General features: G+C 33.3%; 3 protein-coding genes across 3 annotated transcripts; all 3 read right to left on the minus strand.

The window, feature by feature from the left end:
• Nucleotides 1-1,790: 1,790 nt before the first annotated feature.
• On the minus strand, nucleotides 1,791-3,297 carry LOC127714428 (solute carrier family 46 member 3-like). Its single transcript, XM_052220491.1, has one exon. It carries the CDS (start codon nucleotides 3,063-3,065, stop codon nucleotides 1,863-1,865), a length of 1,203 nt encoding a protein of 400 aa, XP_052076451.1. The 5' UTR covers nucleotides 3,066-3,297; the 3' UTR covers nucleotides 1,791-1,862.
• Nucleotides 3,298-4,405: 1,108 nt separating this feature from the next.
• On the minus strand, nucleotides 4,406-10,844 carry LOC127738840 (proton-coupled folate transporter-like). Its single transcript, XM_052250243.1, has 4 exons — nucleotides 9,842-10,844; nucleotides 7,268-7,351; nucleotides 6,114-6,273; nucleotides 4,406-5,411 (listed from the first exon to the last, which is right to left on the minus strand). Exons 1-4 carry the CDS (start codon nucleotides 10,776-10,778, stop codon nucleotides 5,321-5,323), a joined length of 1,272 nt encoding a protein of 423 aa, XP_052106203.1. The 5' UTR covers nucleotides 10,779-10,844; the 3' UTR covers nucleotides 4,406-5,320.
• Nucleotides 10,845-16,277: 5,433 nt separating this feature from the next.
• LOC127731455 (proton-coupled folate transporter-like) lies at nucleotides 16,278-20,809 on the minus strand. The gene is made up of 4 exons (XM_052240325.1): nucleotides 19,392-20,809; nucleotides 17,933-18,016; nucleotides 17,281-17,437; nucleotides 16,278-16,509 (listed from the first exon to the last, which is right to left on the minus strand). The coding sequence occupies exons 1-4, from the start codon at nucleotides 20,524-20,526 to the stop codon at nucleotides 16,419-16,421; spliced, it is 1,467 nt and encodes a 488-aa protein (XP_052096285.1). The 5' UTR covers nucleotides 20,527-20,809; the 3' UTR covers nucleotides 16,278-16,418.
• Nucleotides 20,810-25,782: the final 4,973 nt, after the last annotated feature.

A 25,782-nucleotide genomic window follows, 5' to 3' on the forward strand; every position in this document is an offset into this window, starting at 1 on the left:
CCACCCATTACCAGAAACACCATGCCTTTAAAAATGGGTCGTGTTTGTTTATATACGTCAGAAAATGCAGCTACACCAATTACTCTTACTGCTGAATCTAATACTGCCATATTTGAAAATAGAACACCTGTTAGATAGTATAAATAAAAGTATTTACTTGTGAATGTTTTTTTTTTATTCTGTCCACTTGCATAAAATCTTGTCATTTTAAATTTAAAAATTTATCCTTCTGTTTAGAAATTAAATCAAAGTACTGAAATACTGAACATCGGATGACCGCAAGTTCTTGTGGATTATCAAAAGCACTTGTCACAGAAAAAAATCACATCTCTATACCTGAAACTGAGGTTAATGTACAGAGATTTTTTTTCTGAGGCAAGATCGTGCGTGGATGATGAATAAATGACATAAAATTCAACCTTACCGTAATAACTATTATATTGTAGTGATACAAATCAGTATACATTGGTTTGTTGTTACGTTTTATATTAATATAACAGTTACATGTATATATAATTTTCATCCATTTGTATATCATTCTAGTCTACTAATCTAATAGGAGTGCAGTGCATGTGCATGGTGGACACTCTTCTGTAAAAATTCGATTTTTCTAAAAGATTGAATATGAGTAGTCATTCATATTTTCCCGCAAAAACAATCTTCAATGCAGAGTTACCGGTCCTTGTCGGGATTGTCGCAAAAAGTATTTGAGATATTCTTCCGCATGCTTTACCATATCAATGATTTTTACTTATATATATATATCTAACGACAAAACATTTTCATATTATTAACTTATGTTCTAAACAAAAATATTGGTGTCAGTATTCATTGAAGAGATGTATTTATAACAAACGATAAGGAATTTTATTTTGCACTCGTTAATATCCGTGTATTTATCATGTTTATAGATCGGTTACAAAGCCAAACCGAAAGTTACGTAAATGGAAATCTAGGCGATAGCAATACATCGGAATGCCCTCATGGTCATCGCGATGTAAAAAAAAAGTCAAATGTGTCTCTCTTAAACCTTTCCGATCGTTTAACTCAGATAGATGAACAATTATTTCCTAAACATTTAGTAGAAACAAATTAATTTAAGTGTTGTAAGATGGAAATTAGAAAATTTCTGCATTTCAGCAGTCTTGTTGTTTCATTGGACGAAAGCAACCCAAATTGAATGTTAGGCCGTATTATGCAATTAAATGATGGTATATGGTCCATATACCATTTGGTAAAACATTCACAATGTCTTAATATTTTGACGTCACATTTAAGTTCGACTGCTGGGTCGCTTAATACAATTTTCTAATGGGTCCCATATATTCCCAAATATTATTTGTAGTCACAACATAACTAATTTAACTGCTGGTAACCGAGAATGAATTTGAAATTATTTCATTACCCGTTCTCTCATATTGTTTATTTGATTATTTACTAAATAGTGTAGTAAAGGTTCAGTATGATCATCTGTTTACCTTGTTTATCAGAATTGACTTTTCTGGATAGTATTGCGTTTATTATGGTTTCTCCACTGTCTCTTATTACTCCAATTCCAATAACTAAAAATAAACAAAATATGTGTATGAGAACAATATACATTGTGTAAGTTCTAATGGACGATGAAATATATAGTAATTTATTTTTAAGATTTTGCATGGACGTTGACTTAATTCAAGATTAATAAAATAAACAGACCAAAATACAAAGGTCTGTGCTGCACTACATTTTCGAAAACGCAAACATGACGATGCTTGTTCATACTTTCAATGATACGTACTATCAGAACTAAATTTTAAACATCCAAACGTCTTGAGTTCTGTGTATTTAGTCTACAAGACCACGTTTTAAGAGTTTTTTTTTCAAAACTGGCCTAGTGAAGGAGTACAGATATAGCTTAAGACCACGCAATGGTATTCATTTAACCTATATTTACCTGTATATAGCATCCAGCTATTCATTGCAAGACCATATGCCATATAACAGACTATAGATGATATATTACTGACTTGTAGTATTATTTCATCAGGTGTACACCGATGTAATATAGCTATGATCAATGGTGCAAAGATGCACTCAGCAATTGATAAACCTGCTCCATACCATCCTATACGTTCTGAACTCCAACAAAACGGCCAACCTAACTTATAAAGATTGCTAATTGGTGCGTATGCAGTTCCTGATAGTTTTAGTAGGATAAAAACAAACAGCCACGAGAAAATATGTTTCCTGTTTCCTATGTTTGCGTCTGTTATCATCGACCAGATTTGAGATTTCAGTGAAACAGAACAAACCTTTACGTTATGTTTGGCTGGTTTAGGCCTTTGTTCCTTGAGAAATACAATTATAGATGTATTAAGAATCAAAAGAATACCAGCACAAATAAAATACTGTGGTATGTATCCAAAATAATGAATGGAATAACCCGTTATAATCTGTGCTATAAAGAAACCAATGCCATTTGCGCATGTATAAAGAATCATCACGAATGATCTTTGTTTATCCTTTGAAGTAGTGTCAGCCATTATGCCTGACGAAGCAAGGTCGTATGTATAGTGTGTCCCCGAGAGACCATTGAATACAGACGATATTAAGACCAGATACACATTCATGCTGTTGTAAACTACATATGTTCTGATACTCATGCCTATCAGCAGCATTGATACATTCCATACAAGTAAGAATTTTCTACCAATTCTATCAGTCATTGGTCCTAATACGATCATTATCATGACGGAAATTCCCGAACTTATCATTTCGGAATACTGGTTTATCGTTGTAGCCTTACTTTGGGCTTTAGATTCTAAGGAATTTGATGATTTGTTTCCCACCTGACAACTCTCAATCTCTATGCTCCTATTTTCTGTTGATACTGTACTGCCATTGGTAAATGTGTCATTTAATAAATGTTGTTTTACAAAGTGATAAATATACTGTCCATCGTTCACGGATGACATTTCAGATTGAAATCCAGAGAGCATTTTGAAAATAAAAAGTTGAACCCATATTCGTGTTAAGATTTTTCCGGTTGCATTTTGATGAATTAAGCTCTCTTTTTCGTCCATTCCTAACTGATCGAAAATTGTTTACTACATGAAGTTCATTATCCTTTCCGTTTATTTATATCAAACCATGACAATTACAAATAATTTTATCTAATAAAGTCTTATGAGAGATGGTGTTGTTTACAATTAACAATCACGTGTATATTTAGTACACAAAAGAGTATATAAATAATATTAGATTTAAGATGAAGATATCTTCGTAGGATATACAATATGAAAATCCCACATTATAAATTTGGCGTTTCCGTAGTGTTTTTCAGGATTTACCGTAATCAGGAACGGTCAAAACCAAAACATTTGAAAGCCAAGGACGTATAAGTATTCGGATACATGAGGAGCTATATGGCATAAAGGGACCGAAAGTGTCGTTTTATTCCTCTACCTAATTTCACATTCTGTTCTTATGTTGTGTTGTTACACCGCTGTCCCAAGTTAAGACATGTTTCATCCCGTCACATTCTGTATGTGTTTGTCCCAATTCAGTGGTTGTTGTTGGTAGCAGTTTATTTTTTCGTTTATTGTATTGTACATGAATCGGGCAATTTTATCGTTCGAATTGTTTTACATTTTGCCATGTCGATTCTTTTATAGCTTACTATGCGGTATGGTTTTTGTACATTGTTGAAGATGATAACCTAGCAATAGTTGATTACGTCTTTTTCGTTGTCTCTGGTGGATAGTTGTCACATTGGCAATCATACCACATGTTCTAATTTGTATACTAACAAGAATGGCCTAATCCATATAAACAAACTCATCATAAATACCAGGATTAAAAGTTTGTACGCCAGACGGACGTTTCGTCTACAAAAGACTCATTAGTGAGGCTTGAATGAAAAAAGTTAAAAAATATCAAAAATATCAAAATATAAAATACGAAATTGAAGAGCATTTAGGACTTAGAAATCCGAAAGGCTTTGCCAAATACAGCTAAGGGAAAATCAACTTTGCCTTCTGGAGATGAAACATAAGTTGCTAATTTATCAACGGAAAATTTAAGAAAAGGTTGTTATAAATTATGTCAATACTGAGGCACTAATTACTGAGCTGATGGTACCCTCGGAGAATAACAACTTATATGTTAATATCAAATGGTACAAATGTATCATAGCCGTTGATGACACAACAAAATTATCAATAAACTCGTTTGTTTTTGCGTTTGGGCTTAATGTCTTTTAATACGGAATATTTGATATTTCAGTGGATTATATCAACTTGCTTTTCATCAAACTGGAAGCTTTTCTTTTTATTCATGTTGCTCTTTTAGCCATGACTTGGGTAGTGAATGATGTTTGTGCTTTTACAACTTGCAAATCAGTTGAAAAATCATTCTTGTGAATATGAATAAAATATTGTCCCAATGAGACAGTAATCCAACGACAAAAATAATCAGAAAAGATCTAGAGGACAGACTAGCTCGAATTCGTCACAAGTCTTTATTTTTTAAAGTTGAAAATAAATTAAACATTACTATCAAAGATCTGCCATTAGAATCGTTCAAAAGAATAAAAGAAAAACAATTAGGATTTGATACAAGACACCCGCTGACGAGGTTCCTGACTTGGTAAAAGAACAGGATTTGTTTTCACCTTGTTCACAGATAAGTAGTTTTTGGTGACATTTAACAAATACATAAAAAAATATGAATTAAAAATGCCAAAAGTAGTCATCTTCCTTTTTGCACATGGACTTTGTAGATGGCAATTAATTTACTTGATATCATTCCCACTTCCGGCAAAAAAATACAATTAATTAAAAGTCTAGATGATATGTTACCAATAATGTATCCGACACTAGGGTGTCAAATTAAATATTAGCACTTTACTACTATAATGACAGTTATTTTCAAATAGACATGGACACTAATGGTTTGATAGGGTATAGGAAAATGGATCCTACCTATTAAAACGGTTATTTTTTTTTCTTGTTCTAAATAAGCATGACATATTGGCCACAAGAAGTTAACCAAATAACATTATATAAGACGATTTTGATTGACGTAACAAATATTACATTTCCGAGCCTTTATATCTTCTGATAGCTCAGAACCAAGAAGAATTAAAATATAAATCTGGTTGAAAAAAATTTCCTTAGAAAATTTTTTTTTTTTTAAATCCAATAATTTGAAGTTGGTGGTCTTTCGGTTCCCTTTACCTAAATTCGGGGTTTACACCAGCCACATGAAATTTGTTTAATTATGAAATATCAATCTTTTTATTCTACTAAGAAATATTGTGGAGAAATATTTTAAATTGTCAAGTTGACTTATTTGATTTTTGAATGTTTGGTCTTTCGATGACTATCTCGGTTTGATCTTTTGATGCAACTTTCGCACACTTTATAAATCTGAAAAAGAAAACAAAACTACCATGTGATTTCTACTACACTAGGTAATGATTAGTCTGAATTACTCAAGCTTTTAAAATATCTGCATATGAAACATAATATCAAAAATAAGATTTTTCAAATAAAAAATGCAGTTTTCCATGCCTTGTTACATTGTACTTTGAAACAATGCATTGTTATTTGGGCGTGGTTGAAGACATCTTCGAAAGTTATGATACCAAACGTTGATAAAACGTTCTCTCTTTGTGACAGGGTTATTCAGCATTATCTGATGCAGATTCTTAGAATCATTGTCGACAACCTCTCATCAAATGCTTTAGGACAAACACATCATATATATTGACAAAAGTATGAAGACAAGGTGACAATCAAAATCATAATTCGAGGGACCGACAACACAATGGTCAAAAGACTAAAGAAAAACAGCAGTTCATAAATCACTACATAGAAAATGAACGATTGAGAAATGCCTAATGTTGTTGATCTCCGGCGCTCTAGAAAGGATATTAATTATTGGTGGCACTCATGGTAGTTGCGTTGTACTCGATTGTTGTTTCTGTGATTAACGTTTCAAGTATTTTTAATGATAAAAGTTTATAAAATCCAAATGAAATATAACACTTGGAATACAAAATAAAAAGATTGCCTTATATAACCTATTTTCAAAAACATGACATAAAATGAATATTTTAAGCAACTTACATCCTCATCATAATGAGAGCTAATAAGGGAAATCCAGCCATTACAAAGAATACGAATCCTTTGTAGAATGTTACTGTTAGGTGGTAGATGTTATTGAATAAGGTAGATGCACAAACTTGACATACGGTTTCTATCAGATATATATTAGAAAACAGCGCTCCTGAAATAAAAAATATTACGAGTTCTTAAAAGGGTTACAATTCACAAAATATGGAGTCTTTACAAACATATTTTCATATCAAGGTTGTTTTTCTTACATTATGAAATTGAGCCGAAATGATATATACAATAATACACCTGGAAAATAGTATCGCACTACCCTATTTTTCGCACAAACTAGAATGTAACAACATATAATATTTTTTATGGCCTCGAAAGTATCTAAACAAGGCCATTCTGTTATTGACAAGACCACAAGCAAGGTTAAAAAAACCGACAAATTTAATTAACTCCATTTTTGGCAAACAAGAGGATGTGTTGGGTATAAAAATGGACAATTTTTAACTCTGGATGCTTAAACAGAGAAAACACGATTCCCTTTGTTTGGAAAACAAAAATAATTGTCAGTGGTAACAATAAACACAACAAAATTTCGATACAGAGAAAAAAACACTTTAACACGAATCATCGATGCTAAACGTTCTTACATTTAATGGATCAAATGAGGAATGTGTCGTGGTGGTAGTGAAAGCAATTCCTTTTTGCAAAGCTTGAGATAAATGATAGAGATTCTGAACTATTGATATTCTCTCGCGTACCAATTGTGTCCTTGATATGCTCAATCGATATCTCTAGCTTTGTTCATCTTGAATTGCAATCTCTTTGTTTTCTTCGTGTACCACTCATCTCATACCTTGTCGCACCACTCATCTTGTTTATCTTGATGTACCATTTAACCATGTTTATCTGTATGTACCACACCCCTTGCTAATCTTGCCTTACCACTCAGCATGTTCATCTTGGTGTACTAACTTTGTTTCTCTTGATTTACCTCTCATTTTGTGTATCTTGACGTATCACCTACCTAGTTTATCTAAGTGCCCCATTCACCTTGTTTATTTTGTTATACCATTCGCCTTGTTGATCTCGTTGCATCACTAGCCTGGTCTATCTTGACTTACGACTTAACGTGTTTATCTTAGTGTACCACTTACCTTGTTTATCTGGATGTACAACTCTGGATAAGATGGCTTTAATTAACGGTATTGGTAGAATTTTCAAAATACCAGCTGCTGCAGCTACAAAATACAATACAGGTGTTACTAATGGAAAAAATAGTCAATTGGTGCTTTTTTATATCAAAGAAATAAAATACAATGTCGACAAATACTGTAGATTGCTTATTACCAAAACGGTAAAACTATTGACAAAAACACGCATATTCCATTTTCTCGATTACTACCTTTAATGTGATATGCAGTTTTCATTTTAACCAAATAAAGAAATGTTCGTTATTGTGTGTTTTATGTAATTCACATTTTGCCATTACGTCGTCAGATCTTTTAAGTACCGAACGTGACTTATTCCCGATTGTGACTGTTTTACGGAGTGTGAATTCGCATTGCTATAAGACGTGTCACGGTATTTTTCTATCCAAAATCCATGAATTTAGTTTTGATGTTATATTTGTTAATCTCATCGGATTTTGTCAAATGTCTTATCGTTTGTAGTTGTATATCTTATTTTTTTCTGTTCTATTCGTGTGTTTCGGTAAAGATAATTAATAACCCAGTTCATTTATAAGATTTTAGTTTGGTTCAACTAAATTTATACGATGTATTTGGTTTACAGTTTGATTTAGAAGAAATACCGACATATAGATATAAGAAGATGTGGTATGAGTGCCAATGAGAAAACTCTCCATCCAAGTCAAAATCTATAAAAGTAAACCATATTAGGTCAAAGTACGGTCTTCAACACGGAGCCTTGGCTCACACCGAACAGTAAGCTATAAAGGGCCCCAAAAATTACTAGTGTAAAACCATTCAAACGTTAAAACCAACGGTATAATCTATATAAAAAACGAGAAACACTTATGAACCACATCAACAAACGACAACTACTGAACATCAGATTCCTGACTTAGGACAGGTGCAAACAAATGCAGCGGGTTTAAACGTTTAAATGGTACCAAACCTTCACCCTTTTTCTGAAACAATAGTGTAACATCACAACATAGAAAGACACACTATAAAATATCAACTGAAATAGCTTAACTCAATCAAAGGACATATTAACACCAGTGAACATACACTGAACAAATAAATTTGACCTATGATACAATGTAAATACAAAATAAATAAACTAAGGGAAGAATAATAAAAGTAACATGTTATATCGGTATGAAATGTTAAACAGTTTAAGAAAAACAATATGCTCGAACAAAAATATCAGCCATTTGCAATTACTTTAAACACAGGTAAATGAAAATAATTTTGTTGTTTGGTATACGTGTACAGTTCCAATAGAGAAAGGAAATATTTTTACAAAATAAATAGTTTTGATGTTCTAGCTTGATAATACAATTAATTATCTAATTACTACCACAATTGTATATTAATAAGTATTGTAATTTTCATTGTTATTAATACATGTTATATCGGTATTACAAACCTAATCTTGAACTCTATCCTATTTTTTGGAAATTTATAGAAATTTATATGTGACGTCACATTGTGCGTCGATCTCTTCGGCTAACATATAATACGTTGTTCGGCTGTGCTGATTTAGGTTGTTTTACGTATTTGTTTTTATTCTGTAGTAAGTCACCACTTCGGTGTTAACATGTATATCTATTATATAGTCATTTTTATAAATTTACTGTTTGCAAAAGTATGAATTATTCTAAATACTAAGGATTTTCTTATCCCAGGCATATAACCTTAGCCGTATTTGGCACAACTTTTTGGAACTTTTGGTCCTCAATGCTCTTCAACTTTGTAATTTGTTTTGGTTTTCGAACTTTTTTTATCTGAGCATCACTGATGGGTCTTGTGAAGACGTAACACGCGTCTGGCGTATTAAATTATAAGCCTTGTACCTTTTGATAGCTATTATTTGTGTATGTGTCTGTCCTGTATGTTCTCCCATTTTTTTGTATTGTAGTCCTGTCATGTAATCTTGTCATTTTAATGTTATATTTAACATTGCCATAAAAGCGGGAGGTTTGGCTAGCCACAAAACCAGGTTCAACCTACCATTTTTTCTTAAAATGTCCTATACCAAGACAGGAAAATGGCCATTGTTATATTATAGTTCGTTTCTGTGTGTGTTGCATTTTAGTGTTGTGTTTCTGTTGTGTCTTTGTTCTCTTATATTCGATGTGTTTCCCTCAGTTTTAGTTTGTAACCCGGATTTGTTTTTTTTTTCTCAATCGATTTATGAGTTTCGAATAGCGGTATACTACTGTTGCTTTTATTTGAATCAGAAAGTTAAACTTTAAATACAAAACATCGGCAATTACCTCGGATCTTTTCCTCACTACTCGTGCAGAAAAAAACACGGTGACGAGTGTTACCCGCCCATATTGTGTTACCATTGTTCTGTATCTTCTTATATAAAAAAATTGGCATTACACAAGCCATCTTAAGACGACGATGTCTTAGACTTAATCTTTACTTTAATGGATTTCGAAAAAAATGCTGATCTTAATTTTTTATATTCTGATTGTTTTCTTTGGTAGTTTAAAGTTGTATATGCTTTATAAAGTAAATCAGTTTATATTTTACCTCCATACAACATCCAGTTATTTTTCGATAATCCAAATAATGTTAAACTTGCGATAGAGGACACAAAACCAATTGATACAATCAATTCGTCTGTAATATTTTTGAAGCATATCTGTAAAACTTTAAGAATTATTGTTCCGCCTACAAACACTACAATATCATTGCAACCACTAAACCAACCGATATATTCTGAAGACCAACAAAATGGTGAACTCAATGTATATATCATTCTTATAGAGCTGCTTGCAGACAGTGACATCATATTAATAAAGAATATTAACAAATACATCAAAACGTAATTTACACTGCGGGTTATATTTTCACTTCTGGTACACCAGGAAAATATTTCTCCGGGAGATATTGACATTTGTGTTTCTTCATTTTTTTTCCAAGTCTCATTTAAAGTGAATACCACTAAAATTACTAAGAAGAAAATAATCCCCCCTGAAATAGCGAAAGGATACATATAACCTGCAAAGTCTATCAGATATCCCGTACTTATATAAGAAAAGAAAATTCCAAATCCTAGTGATGCATCATATATAGCTAAAACAATCGTTCTTTCTTTTCCTTTTGATGTTCCGTCTGCTAACAGTGACACACTTGCAATGTGGAAAGTATTGTATGTACCAGAAAGTCCTTCAACTGCAAATCCAAATAAAAAGTAATACAAATTAAGATCAAAGTAAATAGCTACCGCCTTCATTGCAAAGGAAATTGCCATAACTGTTAAATTCCATAGCAAAATCTTTTTCCGTCCTATTCTATCTACCATAGGTCCAACGAAAATAATAAATGGAATAGCAATTCCGTATTCGGCTAGTGTAATATACCATACCCAGTCGGACGCTATGGCCTGTATGTCATCGTCGGAAGTGCCATTTACAGTACAACTCTGAGATACAATTTTCGAATGATTCTGATTTGAATTCCCCATCGAATTTTTTGCAGAGTCGTGACTTTTAACGTAAGCATAAATATATTGTGTCGTTGCGGAGCCGGAAATGGCCAAACCAAGAGTATTTATTATCACATATATCATAACTTTCCAGCGTGTACTTATCCATGTTGATTTTTGCTGTTGCCGAAGCTGTTGCTCATACAATAGCGGTTTGTGTTCCTCCATTTTCAGATATAACTTTCACTCAGACCATATTAAGATGCTATAGTGAAATAATATAGATGTGTTTGGTATCATTTCATATATACCCGTTATAGGTCAATTAAATCAACCTGTATAAAACAAATAAACAGATTGGTCAATGTTCGATTACTTATGCAAGAATTTTCATATCTTCTGAACTTGTGGTTTGTAAATATAATCATAGCAATAGTCAAAAGAGGAATAATAGTACAGCTAAGAATGAAATATAACGTAAGGAAAATAGTACATAACTAATGCGTACAAAAATTGTTTATGCATATAAATGAATATTACCGACAGGAATAAACTGAACATGAATAAATATCATTTATTCAAACACCCAGTTGGTTATGGCACATAGTGATCATCTACCAGAAGGCTCTATTAGGTCATAAAGACATATTTGTACATGATTCAACTAAAATATTACTTGTACAACGAAATCATTGGTGCACAATAAAAAACAATAATATTGAAACCTTGGCTATTTTGAAAAAGTATATTTTTTTTCCAATTTTTTGCTGAATGACTATTGTATGTCACGATGAACCTGCTTCACTTTACCAAAAATATCGCAAAGTACAACGGATCAACTCAGCCATCAATAACCAACTCCTCTGACAAAATAGACACAAAGTACAACGGATCAACTCAGCCATCAATAACCAACTCCTCTGACAAAATAGACACAAAGTACAACGGATCAACTCAGCCATCAATAACCAACTCCTCTGACGAAATAGACACAAAGTACAACGGATCAACTCAGCCATCAATAACCAACTCCTCTGACGAAATAGACACAAAGTACAACGGATCAACTCAGCCATCAATAACCAACTCCTCTGACAAAATAGACACAAAGTACAACGGATCAACTCATCCATCAATAACCAACTCCTCTGACGAAATAGACACAAAGTACAACGGATCAACTCAGCCATCAATAACCAACTCCTCTGACAAAATAGACACAAACTACAACGGATCAACTCAGCCATCAATAACAAACTCCTCTGACGAAATAGACATAAAGTACAACGGATCAACTCAGCCATCAATAACCAACTCCTCTGACAAAATAGACACAAAGTACAACGGATCAACTCAGCCATCAATAACCAACTCCTCTGACAAAATAGACACAAAGTACAACGGATCAACTCAGCAATCAATAACCAACTCCTCTGACGAAATAGACACAAAGTACAATGGATCAACTCAGCCATCAATAACCAACTCCTCTGACATAATAGACACAACTCCTCTGACAAAATAGACACAAAGTACAATGGATCAACTCAGCCATCAATAACCAACTCCTCTGACAAAATAGACACAAAGTACAACGGATCAACTCAGCCATCAATAACCAACTCCTCTGACAAAATAGACACAACTCCTCTGACAAAATAGACACAAAGTACAATGGATCAACTTAGCCATCAATAACCAACTCCTCTGACAAAATAGACACAAAGTACAACGGATCAACTCAGTCATCAATAACCAACTCTTCTGACGAAATAGACACAAAGTACAACGGATCAACTCAGCCAACAATAACCAACTCCTCTGACAAAATAGACACAAAGTACAACGGATCAACTCAGCCATCAATAACCAACTCCTCTGACAAAATAGACACAAACTACAACGGATCAACTCAGCCATCAATAACCAACTCCTCTGACGAAATAGACACAAAGTACAACGGATCAACTCAGCCATCAATAACCAACTCCTCTGACAAAATAGACACAAACTACAACGGATCAACTCAGCCATCAATAACCAACTCCTCTGACAAAAAAGACACAAAGTACAATCGATCAACTCAGCCATCAATAACCAACTCCTCTGACAAAAATGACACAAAGTACTATGGATCAACTCAGCCATCAATAACCAACTCCTCCGACAAAATAGACACAAAGTACAACGGATCAACTCATCCATCAATAACCAACTCCTCTGACAAAATAGTTACAAAGTACAACGGATCAACTCAGCCATCAATAACCAACTCCTCCGACAAAATAGAGACAAAGTACAACGGATCAACTCAGCCATCAATGACCAACTCCTCTGACAAAATAGACACAAAGTACAACGGATCAACTCAGCCATCAATAACCAACTCTTCTGACGAAATAGACACAAACTACAACGGATCAACTCAGCCATCAATAACCAACTCCTCTGACAAAATAGACACAAACTACAACGGATCAACTCAGCCATCAATAACCAACTCCTCTGACAAAATAGACACAAAGTACAACGGATCAACTCAGCCATCAATAACCAACTCCTCTGACAAAATAGACACAAACTACAACGGATCAACTCAGCCATCAATAACCAACTCCTCTGACAAAATAGACACAAACTACAACGGATCAACTCAGCCATCAATAACCAACTCCTCTGACAAAATAGACACAAAGTACAACGGATCAACTCAGCCATCAATAACCAACTCCTCTGACAAAATAGACACAAACTACAACGGATCAACTCAGCCATCAATAACCAACTCCTCTGACGAAATAGACACAAAGTACAACGGATCAACTCAGCCATCAATAACCAACTCCTCTGACAAAATAGACACAAACTACAACGGATCAACTCAGCCATCAATAACCAACTCCTCTGACAAAATAGACACAAAGTACAACGGATCAACTCAGCCATCAATAACCAACTCCTCTGACGAAATAGACACAAAGTACAACGGGTCAACTCAGCCATCAATAACCAACTCCTGTGACGAAATAGACACAAAGTACAACGGATCAACTCAGCCACCAATAACCAACTCCTCTGACGAAATAGACACAAAGTACAACGGATCACCTCATCCACATTAACAAACTCCACTAACAAAATAAACACAAAGTACAACGGATCAACTCAGCCATCAATAACCAACTCCTCTGACAAAATAGACACAAACTACAACGGATCAACTCAGCCATCAATAACCAACTCCTCTGACAAAAAAGACACAAAGTACAATCGATCAACTCAGCCATCAATAACCAACTCCTCTGACAAAAATGACACAAAGTACTACGGATCAACTCAGCCATCAATAACCAACTCCTCCGACAAAATAGACACAAAGTACAACGGATCAACTCATCCATCAATAACCAACTCCTCTGACAAAATAGTTACAAAGTACAGCGGATCAACTCAACCATCAATAACCAACTCCTCTGACAAAATAGACACAAAGTACTACGGATCAACTCAGCCATCAATAACCAACTCCTCCGACAAAATAGACACAAAGTACAACGGATCAACTCAGCCATCAATAACCAACTCCTCTGACAAAATAGACACAAAGTACAACGGATCAACTCAGCCATCAATGACCAACTCCTCTGACAAAATAGACACAAAGTACAACGGATCAACTCAGCCATCAATAACCAACTCCTCTGACAAAATAGACACAAACTACAACGGATCAACTCAGCCATCAATAACCAACTCCTCTGACAAAATAGACACAAACTACAACGGATCAACTCAGCCATCAATAACCAACTCCTCTGACAAAATAGACACAAAGTACAACGGATCAACTCAGCCATCAATAACCAACTCCTCTGACAAAATAGACACAAACTACAACGGATCAACTCAGCCATCAATAACCAACTCCTCTGACAAAATAGACACAAACTACAACGGATCAACTCAGCCATCAATAACCAACTTCTCTGACAAAATAGACACAAAGTACAATGGATCAACTCAGCCATCAATAACCAACTCCTCTGACATAATAGACACAACTCCTCTGACAAAATAGACACAAAGTACAATGCATCAACTCAGCCATCAATAACCAACTCCTCTGACAAAATAGACACAAAGTACAACGGATCAACTCAGCCATCAATAACCAACTCCTCTGACAAAATAGACACAACTCCTCTGACAAAATAGACACAAAGTACAATGGATCAACTTAGCCATCAATAACCAACTCCTCTGACAAAATAGACACAAAGTACAACGGATCAACTCAGCCATCAATAACCAACTCTTCTGACGAAATAGACACAAAGTACAACGGATCAACTCAGCCAACAATAACCAACTCCTCTGACAAAATAGACACAAAGTACAACGGATCAACTCAGCCATCAATTACCAACTCCTCTGACAAAATAGACACAAACTACAACAGATCAACTCAGCCATCAATAACCAACTCCTCTGACAAAATAGACACAAAGTACAACGGATCAACTCAGCCATCAATAACCAACTCCTCTGACGAAATAGACACAAAGTACAACGGATCAACTCAGCCATCAATAACCAACTCCTCTGACGAAATAGACACAAAGTACAACGGATCAACTCAGCCACCAATAACCAACTCCTCTGACAAAATAGACACAAAGTACAACGGATCACCTCATCCATCAATAACAAACTCCACTAACAAAATAAACACAAAGTACAACGGATCAACTCAGCCATCAATAACCAACTCCTCTGACAAAATAGACACAAACTACAACGGATCAACTCAGCCATCAATAACCAACTCCTCTGACAAAAAAGACACAAAGTACAATCGATCAACTCAGCCATCAATAACCAACTCCTCTGACAAAAATGACACAAAGTACTATGGATCAACTCAGCCATCAATAACCAACTCCTCCGACAAAATAGACACAAAGTACAACGGATCAACTCATCCATCAATAACCAACTCCTCTGACAAAATAGTTACAAAGTACAACGGATCAACTCAGCCATCAATAACCAACTCCTCCGACAAAATAGAGACAAAGTACAACGGATCAACTCAGCCATCAATGACCAACTCCTCTGACAAAATAGACACAAAGTACAACGGATCAACTCAGCCATCAATAACCAACTCTTCTGACGAAATAGACACAAACTACAACGGATCAACTCAGCCATCAATAACCAACTCCTCTGACAAAATAGACACAAACTACAACGGATCAACTCAGCCATCAATAACCAACTCCTCTGACAAAATAGACACAAAGTACAACGGATCAACTCAGCCATCAATAACCAACTCCTCTGACAAAATAGACACAAACTACAACGGATCAACTCAGCCATCAATAACCAACTCCTCTGACAAAATAGACACAAACTACAACGGATCAACTCAGCCATCAATAACCAACTCCTCTGACAAAATAGACATGCACATTAAAGACAAACAACACTCGGTCCATATGTACCGAAAAGGCACATGCAATAAATGTAATCTTCGAACAAATATTTTTATTTTTAAATAAATATAACAAAAAAAGATTTATATATGAATTCAAAACATTTAAGTCTATTACAAGGAGAGTTATTTTTGCCAATTATAAAATAATCTGAAAATCCGACTTTTTCATAAAGTTGTCAAGATGGCGTATCGGAATTTTGTATTTGCGGATTATCGATGTCTAACTCGATTGGATCTTTTGTCGAATTTGTCTTGCATGTTACAAATCTGAAATGACATAATTAAAATCGTTCAAATATTTCAACATACATGTGCATCTAGATGCTGTGGATTCATAATACCTCCATAATACATTATTATGTATGTTGTACACAAAGATGGTAACGCAACGTTCTCATAAGTACATAAAACTGATTTGTAAATAAGTATATTAATATAAAATTTTAACAACTAAAGAAAGAAGCGTTTGTTTTTTTTTTTTTATCTTTCTCAAGAACTTGTATCAAAGCTAACATTATTCATAACACATTCTATACAAATGTGTCGTTACTATGAACAAAAGGAGAAATGGGATAGGAGCCAAAACATGTCTAGAGGTCGACCATATTCTAAGGTCGACAAGAAACAAATGTCTATGCAAAATATGTCAAGCTCTAAATTTTCTCGAATGTAGAAAAGATGCGAATGCTTTTAATGATAAATCTAATATATTCGGTAAAAAACTCATCAGAGCTTATGTTTGTATGTTTCATGCTATGCCGAATCAAAATAAAATTGTCTATGACAAAAAAAATCAAGTCATAATTAAAGACATGAGACATGCACATATACTACTCATGACCCACTCACTGTTAATTTCCCATGTAATCAATCAAACATGCTATTTAAGTTCCTTTGACAGTGTCATTATTTTTAATCATAAGACTATTTTCTCAACTTAGAATGATTCTTAAAGTTAATTCCAGTATCTTTTTAACATCTTCGTTTACTGTGATTTGTGATGTCAACGCACAACTGTTTTTTTTTATATAAACTTACATCATCATAACAAGAGCTATGAAAGGAAATCCTGCCATTACAAAGAATACAAATCCTTTGTGTAATGTAACTGTATGATGATAGATGTTATTAAATATGGTAGATCCAAAAATTGTACAAATTGTATCTAACAGATATATATTTGAAAAAAGTGCACCTGAAAGTAGAAAATAAAGAATTGTATTAGTATTGTAACCTATTGACAGTAATGAAATGTAGGAAAACTGTGTTCTTCCAGCAAGAAAGTCTAAGCCAAGGAGGAATAAAGTAATCATTATTCAATCAATAGTAAAATTGACCTATTTTTGATATGACTATGGAATCAGCTGACTTGTAAATAATGCTTTACAGGAGATGTTAACTCTATCGACGCACCAAGGTTCACTTCTGATAGGGTTTATGTGGTACCAATTATTTTCACCCCATGTTTGTTTTTTATATTTAGTATTTCATTTGAAATGATGTATTAATACCATCTTCATACACTTGTTATAAAATGTAACTTAAAGATGAGGTAGAGATATTTTTACGTAACATTTGAAATTTACGAACTGTTTTAACATAAACAAAAAAAAACATTTGTTTGTCGTTTTTTTTTTTATATAAAATTTACAATGTGCATTGTCGCATTTGTTCTTATACTTTATGTTACCTTGTTTATCTGGATGCACAGCTCTGGATAAAATGGCTTTGATCAAAGGTATTGGAAGAATCTTTAGAATACCAACTGCTGCAGCTACAAACATGTAGAAAATAAGAAACCAGTTGAAATATATCAATGTTTAAAGTTTGACAAGACTACGTGTCGAAATAATGTATCGTACTCAAAGCAATTTTAGGATTTCTAACAAAATAATCGCATAATTTGTTTTACACTAATTTTCAATGTGCTAGTATACATTTTATACGGGAAGGACACAGTGTAAATATATTTTTAAAGATAAAATCTTAATGAAAAGACATTTTGTATTCCGTTTATGAAAGAAGGACTTCGTAACCAATGATCAAACAAATATTATACCTTTGATTTAAATAATCAAGAATTTTCTAATTATACCACAGACATTTACCCAATGGACTTGACATTCCATAAACCTAAAATGAACAACACAATTGTCCTTTTCTAGATTTTGATACTTCAGTTTTATAAGACTAACTCTATTACGACAAAAAGACGATCTTTCCTTCTTTTTTTTTTACTTAATTCCTTTGATCTGTTCTTACGGTTTGCATCTTTTCCAACTCGGTCGCTTTGTCCGTATCTGTAGTTATGTCTTTGAAATCTATGTATAATTTATTTTAACTGGTAAATCATTAAGTTATGGATGTTATTACCACAAATTACTAAAAATCTTTACCTTTTAAATCATTTAATGAATACAATGATTTCCTTTGACTGTAGAAATCTTACCTCAGACGGAATTTCACATGCAGATTTAGCTTATTTAAGCTTCTAGCCCCGGTTTTTGATGGGGTTCGTGTTGCTCAGTCTTTAGATTTCTGTGTTGTGTTTTGTGTACAGTTGTTTGTATTTTTGTAGGTTTTTTTTTTTTGCCCTGGCGTTATCAGTTTATTTTCGACTTGTGGTATCTTTCGCATCCGTTTATAAGCCGTAATTTAAGATACTTTTTTTTCTTTTGTACGCCGTAATTTAAGACACGTTATTTTTTTTTCTTGTAGTTAGAACTGTGAAATTGTCTGTAAGAGTACTAAAATTAATTTCATTTTTTAAAGATAAATATATAACTAAACACACATTGCTATTTGGTTATAAAAGCCTTATTATCTACGATTTTAACAGTATAATTTGAAAAATTACAGGAGGGTTGTTAATTCTTCAAACTTTTACAAGAATGGAATATTGAATAATGATTCACTATTAACAATCAGTATGGTTACATTTTTTTTTTTCAAAATAAGATAAAAAAAAAACAAACTTCCCTGCTACATTCTCATTACAATGCAAGCAATTACGTCACACTGGCCAAGTTCCCTAAAACCACGTTTCATTGCAATAGCTCCAATTACGTAAAACTATGTTGGTTTAGTGGAGTATCGCCAATTTATTGGATATCTCTTATTCACTAAACCTAATGTGGCGTATCACTTACATTCATATATCATCCAATCATTCGTAGACAATCCGAAGAGTATGTAACTCGCAACAGATGATAATAAACCGAATATTACAACCAGTTCATCAGTAATATTTTTGAAACATATCTGCAAAATTTTGAGAATAACTGTTCCACCTACAAACACTAAAATAGAACTACCAGCACTAAACCACCCGATGTGTTCCGAAGACCAACAAAATGGTGAACTCAAAGTAAATATCGTTGTTATAGATCCTGACGATGGCATATTATAAATTAAGAATATTATTAAATAAATTAAAATATAACTAACACCACGGCTTATGTTTTCTACATTTGTAAACAAGGAAAATATTTGTCCTAAAAACGCCGACACTTTTATTCGACTTTCCGTTTCATGATGCACCAGAGATTCGTCTAAAGTAATTGCTACTAAAATTGTAAAGAAGAAAAATATTCCACCTGAAATAGCAAATGGATAAATAAAACCTGTGAACTCTATTAAATATCCTGTCCCTATAAAAGAAACGAAAGCTCCTAATCCTATTAGCGCATCATATATCACCATAACAATAGTTCTATCTTTTCCTTTCGATGTTGTATCCGCTAGTAATGCACAACATGCTATACTGAATATGGAAAATGTTCCAGAAAGTCCTTCAATTGCGAATCCAACTAAAAAGTAATACAAGTTCAGTTTCAAATAAATAGTAAGTGTTTTAACTGCAAACGAAAGAGTCATAAGTGATAAATTCCATAGTAAAACTGGTTTACGACCTATTCTATCTACCAAAGGTCCAATGAAAACAATAAATGGAATTGCAATTCCGTATTCGGCTAGTGTAATATACCATGACCAGTCGGCCGATATCGCTTGTATTTTATAGTCGGAAGTACCATTTGCACTACAACTCTCATTTTTTGAAAAACTGTTATTTGAGTTCGTTGCCGAGTTATTTGCAAAGTCGTGACTTTTTACATATTCATAAATATATTGTGTTTGTGCTGAGCCTGCAATGAGTAAAGCAATCGTATTGATCATCGCATATATCATCACTTTCACACGTGTGCTTATCCATTTTGGCTTCAGCTGTTGTTCGATCTGTTGCGCTTTCAGTAGAGGTTCGTGCTCATTTCCGCGGAACTCCATTAAGATAAACTTTCCTTTGTAAAATATAGACCTAGATTATACACATATGTCCGGTCAATGAATGTTTACCTGTATCGACGGTATTTAAAATCCTATATTTAATAATTAATAGAACTGGTCAATGCATAGGTCACATTTTCGAACATATTCGGAATTACATGTCCTACATTTTAAACTTGTTATATGATCAGTATTAAAGCATATCATCTGTTTAAAAAAAAATCAATATGGACGTTACACCTGGAATGTTTAAAGATAGTTGTGAACGGAGCCATGAATAAATGTGTATACTGATAATTACATGTACACATACTTATTATATACTACTACATGTAGAGCATTATTTTTATACTTGTAAATAGATTGTAAATCAGAAAATCGTATACCAGCGTCTTGTTACTCTAACTAGGTTAATAAATATCAATTATAATGTCCCTCGAGATAAAAAAAATAAACGTTAACATGATACTACGATGAAAATAAACACATTTTGGTGAGAATTGCACAAATGAACGTCCCTACTCACGCCCTATTAATATTGGACCTTTTCAACAATTGTCTACACCTACAGTTGACAACGACTACGACAGGTAAGATGTTAGGGGTCGTCTCAAAGTAATAATGGTTGTATATAATGGTTACAAGTAACTGAGTTGAAAGGAATTGGTTTTTTTTTTGCCTATATGTATTTACCACAACGATATTTTTCTTTTTTTGAATTAAGTATATAAGAGGGTCTGGATGGGGTTTACAGAATAGACATAAATGGATCAATACTACAGAATCATGGGCAAAAAAATAAGGAGTGGGGAACAATGGGGTGCTAAATTATAAAGAATAGAGAATAATGGGCAAAATAATTAAGAATAGAGAAAAATGGCTTAAAAAGTAAGAGAATACAGAATTGAGGGATCCCCATCCAGACCCTCAGGAATGAATAAAAGGGAGATCTTCTATATTCTATTCAATATTTTTAGAAGATGAGATTCAAGCTACTTTAAACTAGCAAAAGGAAAAAAATAAGTAGTACATATTTAAACAGACAATTGTTTTATGTCTATTGACAAGGGCGGCATATGTCTATACAAAGTCCGTTATGTTTGACCTCAGATTCCTTCGTAATGTACTTTATACTTAGTAGTTTTTTTTTTTATTTCACTCATGTTCAATTTAAATCTGTATTCAGTGACAATTTGTAAATAATATTTAGATAAAGCGAATTTTTTATTTCCTATTTTGGTTATATTTTGTTTTTAATTCCAATAGCACAAAACAGACTTTGACTATAGTGAGACAAGTCAAGCACGGGCAATGGACACGGCACGAATAAAGCATAAAATCACACAATGCAACACATAAAACAGACATTCAGAGTTACCGCGTGATCTGCAATACTGTCTGGTAATCATTACCAAGTAGCGAGATCTGATCGGCCCCGATAAAAAAAGAGATCAAATCCAATGCCGCAGCATAATATAATTGTAAAATAAAAAATTCTTCCAAGAAAAGAATATACCATTGACCAACATATTCCGGGGTTGGAACAGGCGCATAAAATATGCGGCGGTGGTTTTACTTATATAATTGGATCCAAAACCTCCCTCTATGTTTGGTCAGAGGTGAAATAAAAAAAGACCATTGGGACGCATAGTAAAACTAGATAAGAGTAGAAAACTGAAGCGTAGATCAACAAAAGGGAAAATCAAGAAACAAAAACTAATCCGGAGACAAGAGAAAAAGGGCAATTTTCTCATAGAAAACCAAAGATATATGAGAAAAAAACTGACTCCGTAAACTGGGATGAACGCAAGTGCTCCAACAGGGTAAGCAGTTCTAGCTTCTGACAAGACACTAGACGTGTTCCTCGTAAAGGTTATGCCCGGTAACGAAGAAAATGTATCAATTACAAAAGGACAACTTTTAACAGTCAATTATATATATTCAATATGTACAACAGGTATAGTGAAGATCTGTTGAGAAACGCAACTTCTACGATGTCCACAAGTGCGTTACGGACAGACAGATAGTCCCGTTACAATGTCCTATCCGTAACTTAATTACTATGGGGATGATAAAATGTAGTCATAAAATAACATTCCAAAAACGAGTTAACGGCTATTGGCAAACGGTGCGGTCTTTCATGGAAAACTCGTACAACTAAAAATTAATAATCATATTACCGAAGAATCAATGGATTCGGATGTGAATAGATTGCCAATTTTTTTTTTTTGATTTATAGAATTGAACGAAAATTGATTTATAAATAAATGTTTACATATAATAACTAAATAAGTATTACGGTATATGAAAGAAAGGGAAAAAACACAGAAAATCCACAATAGCTATATTTGCTCAATATCCGTTCTTTTTCAAAATAATACCATTCAAATCGAATATGTACGTATATGTTACATGCATGTTATAGAGGCTTGTATTGGGTATATTGGGATACGGGATATTTGCCATTTTAATTTTAGGAATATGGGATATTTGTCCTAAAAATAAATGGGATATGGGATATTGATACATTTTTAGGGATATTGAATATTGGACATGAAAAAAAAAGTGTGGAATTCAAAAGTTAAGTACAGAAATAGTTACATCTCACTTGATAAAATTGCCAAAAATAGGCCGTTAGTTTTCTCAGCAATCGAATTGTTTCATATTTTTCATGTCGGGGCCTTTTATAGCCGACTATACGGTATGGTTTTTTCTCATTGTTGAAGGCCGTACGGTTGCCTATAATTGCTTACATCCACTTTATTTGAACTTATACCTCATCTCCTTATTTTTTTAAGGGTAAAAATGATAAGCATGTTAAGATTTATCTGCCACGTAATTTTTCAAACCAATTGGACAACCCTTTTTGCAGTTATTGTATCTGGAATTATTAATTTTACGAAATATCTCGGTTTTTTTTGGGTTTTTTTTGGTTATTATTATCTTAAGTGCTGATAAAGAGAAATTTTGAACAGCAAAAATGACCAGGAAGTTGAGATCTACAACTAAGTTAACTGACCAAAATTGTAAATTTATCCCTTATAGGAGTTATTGGCTTGAAAAGCAATTTTTTTTTAATTAAATTTTCAAGTTTTTTTTAAGAAACTATAATAGATGAAGGGAAACTTTAAGTTACAAAAATGTTCAACAAAATTAGATCTATGAATAAGTTAACATGACCAAACTGGTCAACTGATCCTTTATAGGAGTTCTTGCCCTTGAAAGATTACTTACCAAAAGTTTAAATCTTTTGGAGAAACTATGTTGGACATGGATAAACATTAAATGGCAAAGATCTTTAGTAAAATAGGACCTACAAATAAGTTATCATGACCGAAATTGCCAATCGAGCTCTCAAAGGAGTTATTGCCCTTGTTTGACATATCCTTGCCATTTTATTTTTCAAATATAGGAGCTAGATTAAAAGCTTAATTTGGGAAAATGATCAACATGATGACAAGTATCCACCCTGAAAATTTTCGAAAAATCTAACCACATTTTTTTGAGTTATTGCCCCTGAAATGTCTATTTTTATAATTTTTAGCAGTTGTTGGCTGTTATCATGAAAACTATATGAGCTAGATTAAAAGTGTAAGTAAAAAAAATAATAATCAGCATAACAAGACCTATTTACTATGATATTTTTGGCAACAAGTTTTAGAAGTATTCTCCCTGAAATGTTGATTTTTTACTGTTTTTGAAGTTTTGGCTTTTGATTTCTAAAAACCTATAAGAGCTAGGTTAAACATGTAAATTGCAAAAATGATCAGCAACAGAAAGAGTAACTAAATTATGTGCATATCAAAGTCCTCATTAGCAAACTGGCGATTTTTTTTTTCATCAGGTGAGTGATAAAGACAAAGTTGTGCCTCTTGTTTATATGTCAAATAAATAATTAACTTTTCTCTGTGAAAAAGCCCACATCCTTACTACAACGCATACAACATGTATTTACGAAAGTTGTATACAAAAATGGGTTTGTGTGAATTAATGATTTTTTTGGATATTTCAAAATAGTTTTAGGGATACGGGATATTTGTAAAAAATATTTATTGGGATATTAGGGGTAAACATTATAGGGATATGGGATATTGGGACAAAAACTTAATGGGATATGGGATATTGATATCCCCCCTAAACAAGCCTCGTTATACCTGAATGATTTTTACATTGGATGATCGTAAGGGCGTTCCGTAGTATTGTTGCCATAGACATTTCTACCCACGTGACTTTCGTTTTTGACTGATAACCGAACGCAAAATAACATTCCTTATCGCTTGTTATATATCAATTTCATCAATAAATATTAATGTAAATAATTTTTAAGAACATAGATAAATGATATGAAAATGTTTTGTCGTGAGAAATATATATATCAAATAATAACAAATCAAGAATACCGAAAATTTGTGTTAACGCATGCGGAAGAATATCTCAAGAACGTTTTGCGGGAAAATACGAATGCCTACTCAAATCCAATCTATTAGAAAAATCGAATCGTTACAGAAGAGTGTCCACCATGCACTTGTCTTGCACTATTATTAGAATAGTAGAATAGAATGATATACAAATGGACGAAAATTATATATACATGTAACTGTTATATACAAATATTAATATAATATATAACAACAAACCAGAGTATACTGATTTGTATCACTACGATATAATAGTTATTACGTTGAGGTTGAATTCCCTGTCATTTTATTCATCATCCACGCACGAACTTGTCTCAGAAAAAAATATATCTATGTACCTTAACCTCACTTTAAGGTATAAATATGTGATTTTTTTTCTGAGACAAGTGCTTGTGACCATCCACAAGAACTTGCGGTCATCCGATGTTCAGTACTTCAGTACTTTGATTATCTTTGATACGACCCTACTATTTTTCCTGTAAACTGTAGGTGTCAATAATCGGTGTCGAGAGTTGTTGAAAAGGTCTAATACACGCTATCGGTATGGCAGATACAATAGGATCTATGTTCCCTTTTGCTATTAAAAGCATTGTATTTGCTATCGTGGAAAACAGATTCATGTCTGCGTTTTTGATTGCCATTGCCATACAATTGATTTTACAATAGATCTATGTTACCTATTGCATTTTGTAATAGGGTGTTTAATTCAAATGTCAACGTTCCAGATGTTGTTAATATTATATTCTACGTGAACTCGCATAAACTTGAAAAGAAGTCAAAGTTTTATTTCAACTTCTGTTCTTGGTTTGCTTAAGTTCTCCGTTTGCTTCCCGAGTGA

Source organism: Mytilus californianus, unplaced genomic scaffold (assembly GCF_021869535.1).
Source record: "Mytilus californianus isolate M0D057914Y unplaced genomic scaffold, xbMytCali1.0.p SCAF_1, whole genome shotgun sequence".
Classification (NCBI taxonomy): domain Eukaryota; kingdom Metazoa; phylum Mollusca; class Bivalvia; order Mytilida; family Mytilidae; genus Mytilus; species Mytilus californianus.

What these genes read in the sequence shown, in the direction of transcription:
- LOC127731455 (XM_052240325.1), bottom strand. Translation starts at nt 20,526, where the DNA reads ATGGAGTTCCGCGGAAATGAGCACGAACCTCTACTGAAAGCGCAACAG. An exon ending in TGATTGGATGATATATGAAT is followed by an intron (nt 18,017 to 19,391) that starts GTAAGTGATACG and finishes ACATGTTTGTAG; the next exon opens with CTGCAGCAGTTGGTATTCTA. An exon ending in ATAGCTCTTGTTATGATGAT is followed by an intron (nt 16,510 to 17,280) that starts GTAAGTTTATAT and finishes ATGTCATTTCAG; the next exon opens with ATTTGTAACATGCAAGACAA.
- LOC127714428 (XM_052220491.1), bottom strand. Translation starts at nt 3,065, where the DNA reads ATGGACGAAAAAGAGAGCTTAATTCATCAAAATGCAACCGGAAAAATC.
- LOC127738840 (XM_052250243.1), bottom strand. Translation starts at nt 10,778, where the DNA reads ATGGGGAATTCAAATCAGAATCATTCGAAAATTGTATCTCAGAGTTGT. An exon ending in TAACTGGATGTTGTATGGAG is followed by an intron (nt 7,352 to 9,841) that starts GTAAAATATAAA and finishes TGTATTTTGTAG; the next exon opens with CTGCAGCAGCTGGTATTTTG. An exon ending in GCTCTCATTATGATGAGGAT is followed by an intron (nt 5,412 to 6,113) that starts GTAAGTTGCTTA and finishes TTTCTTTTTCAG; the next exon opens with ATTTATAAAGTGTGCGAAAG.